We start from the raw sequence: 6,574 nt of genomic DNA on the forward strand, positions 1-6,574 counted from the left end.
ATATATACACACATATATATATACACATATATATAAAACATATGTGCAGACAAAATATGTACGATTCAATTTATAATATTAATATAATATTTGCATTTGGAATTCAAATGAAAACAAAATTAAAAAATATTGTTCAGTAAAGAAGAAACAAAAACAAAATATAAAATTTTCTTACAAAAATAAATATTTTCTTTTGATTTGATATAAATTAGCCATGGATAGACGGTAAAAAAGGCTAAACTGCAACATTAGCGGCGATTAATTCTGCACAAGCTTTGCGGCTTAGAAAAAGATGTTCGTGTATTAAGAATTTTTTTTTTGTTAAAAAAAAAAAAGTAGTTAGGTAAAGTTCTCAACGGAGGAAAAAAATGGTTAAAGTTTTCAATAAAAAATGATTTAAAAATAAATTAATCGGGGTAATTGTGTAATATATTATTTTAATACATGTATAACTAACACCCGCATATTATTCCACCTTCTACCCCGGATAACTTATACATAGATTCCCTCATAAGTTACGTTAGTATTAATTATGTAAGATTACAAAAAACACAACCAAACACCATATAAAATTAAAACATTAATAACTTTTGATACAACATTTAGAACTCTACCTACCAAACATTGTATAAGTTAGGTTGACTTTTCAACTTAATAAAAAACTTATACCAAACATGGTAAAACTAATACCACTTTTAATTCATGAATAAAAGGTACTCTTATAGAGTAACCAAACGGCCCCTAAGGGTTATGAGATCTACTGGTCTATGGACGACATGCACCACATAAGACCGTGGTTCCCTTTACAGACTGTCCAAGTGGTCGTGGTGCCTCGGATGGGGCTGTCTAGTGAGGGTCAATTAAGTAAAATCCTATTCGACTAGGTTTAAGTGAAGGGTTGTTTGCGATATCTTTTATTCACCCAATTAAGGCCAAATACATAAACAAATCACTAAACTTGTTGAGTTTTTTCCCTCAGGTATCTCAACTACGTCATTTTTCGATTGAATCATTGAACCACCCATAATTTGTTTCTTTAAAATACTGTGGGTTGATTTTGATCAGCTTTTCTATTGTAAATGTCTTCAATTGTGTTCGAATTGTAATAATTTTGATTGAAGGAATGAAGACAAACCGTGCTAGTCTCATTTGTTTTCTAATGTGTTCAAATTACTTAAGTAAAACACAATTATTCTCAAACATTTTCACTATCAATTGGACTAATGATTTGTGAAACAACATATGTATCCTCTATCAATACCCTTCACAAATCTGGTTCCACATCAGACAACGGTGTTTGTTTAAACGAAACAAATTATGGGGGTTCAATGATTCAATAGGAAAATGACGTAATTGAGGTACCTGAGGGAAAATATCTAACAAGTTTAGGGATCTGCTTATGTATTTGGCCCCCAATTAAAGTATTTTAAGTCATTAGCCCCCAAATTTGAGTAACTTTACATTAGACCTGATTCAAAACCCCAAATCACTCCTCTCTCAAATAGTTCTCTCTCTATGAAGAACCTCTATTAAAGAAGAAGCTAGGGTTGAAGCTAAGGTCAAGAACAAAGGCTCAATTGCTAAAGGCTTGTGCTATGGATTTGTTTAAGGTATGTTAAGATCTTTATACATGGGTTCTTCCACCCATTGAGTCCCCTAGATTTTCCCCTAATTTGTGAAGGAGAAACCCAATGAAGGTAGGGTTACTTCCAATGTATGGGTTTTAGGTGGATATGACTCCAAAAGGTTTGATAGCCTTCTTCTTAAAGCTTTCTAAGTCTTTCTTTGCATTCTCTTAGTGATCTTAGTCTTCTTACTTGAGCTTACAAGATCGTCAAAGAGTCGTGAGTAAGTTGTCAAGTGCAACACGGAGCTTTATAAGACTCTAAGTTCGTGACACAAGGGCCTAAAGTATGTCTCAACTATTTTAATTGGTTCAAAACTATCCTCTATCCACCTTTCGACCCTCAAATATCACTAATATCAACACTTTGGCTCAAAAATACTCTTATTTCTAATGGTATGCACTTATAAGGTGGATGAAAGATAATATTGTACCAAACCGCATAGTTAATGGGTATTTTAGGACTTTTTCTATAAAATAATTTGAAGTTACTTGATGTATAGGCACATACTTTTCAGTTTCATTATAAAATATATTAACAAAAAAGGTTAATCATCTACTCTCTACACTCTCCCTGCCCCCCCCCCTCTTGCTCTCTTATATTATTTTTTGATCTTTTACATCATTTTTTTTAAAAAAAATCAACTTATGACCAAAAAAAAGGAGTAAAATATCTTTATTAAAAAAAAGAGTAAACAACGATGACATCATTTTGATTTTAAAAAATAATAATAACGATAAAATTCATACAAAAATATAGAAGATTTAATAACTATATACGTATAGTGCATTTTTCTTTTTCGTGTGTTTCCAAAATTCAAAATGAATGAATGAAAATAACTTTTTCTTCTACCCCCACATACCAAAACACCATGAAAATAATATAATTAGAAGAAAATGAACATGTAAGTTCATTTAAGAAAGTAAAATTAAAAACAGAGAATGAGCAAGACGGATAATTGAATGGAAAACATATCTGAAAAATAATGATTTTTTAAGATTTGTATGAAATTTGAGTTAAATCTCAATTATGAGTTCACTCGCTTATAATAAATTGGGGTTGATATGAAACAAGGCAATACTAACATATCATGAAATTATCTTTTGAATATTATTTTAAGCATGTCAGGTCAAAACACGAATCATATGTAATTTTTATTATTTCTTTAATAAGGGTTTAACATTAATTCAATTAGATTAGGTAATATAATAAATAAATATTTAATTATCTTATTTTAGGGGAACTTCGTTAAAAATAAGGACATATATGAATTAAATGGTTAATGTTAAAGGTATGTTTGAACCAAAAATTTAGGTGATTAATATTTGGGAGCCGAAAGTAATATTTTTGTATGACATTAGACAGTTGAGGGACATTTTAGGGCCTTGTCCACATTTATTATTATTGGGTATTGGTTCAGATTAACATCTCCTCTCTCATTCTCTCCCGTATTTGACTTGTCAATTTAAATTTGCAATAGATTCTATCCCCTGCAACAAAACAACTTTGACATATACAATTTTATGGGTGCGTTTGTTCTTCTTCTGCCCATTATACAAATTTATGAGAAGTGTTGGAAAATACTATTGGGCTAGAAAAGAAAATTCAAAACTCCTGCAATGATTTTCAATAAGAAAGATTTGTTTATCTCAAAGATGGGCGAAGCAGAAACGAGACAACTCATTTTCAGGATTAAATGACCCCCCCCCCCCACACACACACAAAAAAAAAAAAACAGTGGTCTTTTTTTTCTTTTAAAAGTTCACACTAGAAACTTACTATATGCAACAGTGCAAGACACCAATTGATGATAACTAAAAATATTCTAAAATCTAATTTTTATAGATATCATATGTAATTTTATAAAAAGTGCATCGTATGAATGTCATTGTTCTTATAGGTGGAACACGTTACAAAGAAGTAAAATATACCGTGAAAAATTAGTTCTCAATCGTTATGGTAAAATATTGTTATAACGATGGTTGTGATAATGAACCTTCATGTAGTAGGTTATCAACTTCATGTAGCACTTAAAATGTTACACCTTCACTGAACTCTTACGGTGCTGCTATCTTGTTTCAACTTGACGAGACTATTCTCAATGTTCCATAAAAGAGGTTTATAGCTGGAAAATATTAAAATGGTAGTGTTACTAGTTAATAACAAAAATAACAAAAAGGATATGGGCAAATTGCCTATGAATATGTCAACAGGTCTAAAAGATACATACATGCGAGTGAGACCATTGTATGCTTGTGTGGCCTGCTGGAGCCGTGCATTAAGCAGCAAGATTTCAGCAGACAAGGCTTCTGTTTTGCTCTGCTCTTCAGCTAGTGAACCCTATATCAACAACCAATTTAGAGGACATAACTACCATTATTTTGTACTGCACCAATATCATAATGACAGAGAATTCAATCTATCTGGAATGATCAGTCCCAGCACTTTTGAGTACTACAACTTTCTTCCCCTAAGTTCATTATGTGTTGTGACTTGTGGGGATGGCTGACATGGTTCACAAGGAACTTGGGTGTGTTTTGTTGAACAATAATAACATATCTAGTGAAATCCTACAAGTGAGGTTTGGAGAGCATAAAATGTACGCAAACCTTACCACTATCTTGTTCGTAGACTGTTTTTGAAAAATCTTCGGCTCAAGTTAGCAAGTAACAAGGCAAAGTCTATCAGAAAGGAACAATAAAATAATGTGATATCAAATCACAGTAAACAACATACTAGAAAAGATTATTAAAAACGATAATAAACAATGATAAAAATAAAAGGCAAGAACTATAATAATACAACTAGTACCATGACAAAAGTCACCCTTAGCAAGATAACACTACACTACCTACTAACCTTCTATCCTATTATGGGTCATCCACACCCTCCTATCAAAGGTCATATTTTCAGTATCCTAAAGTTGTGTCATATTCTACCTTATCACTTCTTCCTAATACTTATTTAGTCTACCTTTGCGTCTCCTCATACATACTAGTTAGTTGTTTTAGGACTACAATATATATTTTTAAGTTTCATATATTTCAATTGACTTATTTTAGGAGGTAGGTACCATGGTTATCACCATGACAAAAAAATAAAACTGATCTATTTCAGTTTATTTCTAGTAATGTTTATGTATCTATTTTTCTGTAGAATTAATATTACTCTATAAGTTTTCATTAAGTCATCTTCATCATTCATTGTTCCTTAGATTTTCCTGCTTTCTTTTTTTTTAAGCAAACTAGACAATGTTTTCATTGTCTTATCTGCAATTTTCTTATTAAAAACTAACAATTGTATGTGATTGAGTTGGAAAAGACATGGATGCTGGGAGCAAGTCCCACCAATTGCTCTGTCGGTCTTTGATGGAGATTAAGATAACTAACGAATGGGGACATTCATGGATGCTTTGGATCTCTGAGAAGTTGTGGAAGAGGATTGCGATATTCCAACCCTACTGTATAATCCCATCATTGCTTAGATTAAAGCACATGGAAAAGAAGACAAAGAAATCAAAGGCCCAGGCATGTCTATTTGTTGTTCTATCATCAACAGTTTCCACATGAATAATGTCTCTGAAAACTGCTATAGAAATATGGAACTATCTCATGGAAGAGTATGTTGGAGAGGAGACAATAAAAGGTGTGCAAATTTTGAACTTAATGGGGGAGTTTGAATTGCAAAAAATGAAGTATGGTGCATCTTTTATTTGTCCAACAATTATCAATAGTTTATGCATTATTTAGTTAGTTTATGTTGCTTAGTGCATCGGATTAGCTGACAATATAAGATGAAAGTTAAACATAATCGGGGTACTAGTATAAGAATTATAAAAATCCAATATGGCACAAAGAAAATTCATTTCTTTTTTTAATGAATTGTTGTCTTTCTTAATTCATTTGAATCAATTGTTTCTTATATTTTTATATATGGTTAACAACAGAACAACCCAATCAAAACCGATAACAACCAAACCGACAAATAAATATTCTATATGGTTTGGTTTTTAATAATTTAAAGACCAATTAAGTTGTTGTGATTGATGATTTGACCAATAACCAAATCAAATCAGCTATAAATATTGAAACACTTGTATGACTTATAATTGTTTCTTATGCTTTAATCATGCATGTAATTAAAAAGGGAACTAGAACCACCTACTGGGGTTGTGGAGTAGGAGCCATGACGGTTTAGGGGTTTTGGGTCGTGACACTGTCCATACGTATCTTGAAAAAGAATGTGTCATGACCGACTGTTGCAGCATACATGCATGACTGTAAAAAGAGTAGCTCTTTTATTACAATTCAAATGCATCTGCCTGTCTGCTATTCGCCTAAATGACTTAGCAAGGCACAGTGTTTTCACAGGATGCCAGGGAACCAGATTCAAGTTCAAATGCTCTTTTGTCCCATTTGACTTGGATCCGTACTTATGGTCTAAACCAATCCTTAGACTTGTGTGGCAATAAATCATTTCAATAAAGTAAATGGGAAATTTTAACGTTAAATTGTTTTTAATTATAGTAAGCTGATATTCTTTTTCGGACGAATTACAAAGAAAAGGGTGTCACATAAAATGGGACGAAAGGAGTATCAAATAGCAACATCATAATAAGGATTTTGGAAAATGTTTTCCAAATAAATTCATTTTCCTCAAAATTAAGAAAAACATTTTCCAAAACTCTCATCCAACTTCAAATTACATTTTTTCTTTTTAAATCAATTCTTTAAAAATATTTTCAATTTCAAATTTTTATTTTTTCACCCCCTCCAAAAAAAATTATGTTTGTTTTTAAAAAATATTTTCAATTTCAAAGTTTTATATTTTCACCCCACCCTCCGACCCCGATCAGCCCCACACCCCTCTAAAATAAAAAAAAAATTAAAAATATTTTCAATTTCAATTTTTTTATTTTTTACCTCATCCACCCCTACCTCCCCCTCACC

General features: G+C 31.5%; 1 protein-coding gene across 2 annotated transcripts in view; it reads right to left on the reverse strand.

The window, feature by feature from the left end:
• Positions 1-3,469: 3,469 nt before the first annotated feature.
• Positions 3,470-6,574, reverse strand: part of LOC107031573 (citron Rho-interacting kinase) — a 13,895-nt gene continuing 10,790 nt past the window's right edge. The window contains exons 14-15 of one of the 2 annotated variants that reach the window (XM_015232990.2): positions 3,856-3,965; positions 3,470-3,750 (exon numbers count right to left, since the gene is read on the reverse strand). In XM_015232990.2, coding sequence (XP_015088476.1) covers positions 3,672-3,750; positions 3,856-3,965 — 189 coding nt within the window. In that variant the 3' untranslated portion in view covers positions 3,470-3,671. Of the gene's footprint in view, positions 3,751-3,855; positions 3,966-4,003; positions 4,307-6,574 lie in introns of those variants that run through there. The other variant, XM_027911770.1, reaches the window with a different exon arrangement.

This window comes from Solanum pennellii, chromosome 9, assembly GCF_001406875.1.
Source record: "Solanum pennellii chromosome 9, SPENNV200".
Lineage (NCBI taxonomy): Eukaryota > Viridiplantae > Streptophyta > Magnoliopsida > Solanales > Solanaceae > Solanum > Solanum pennellii.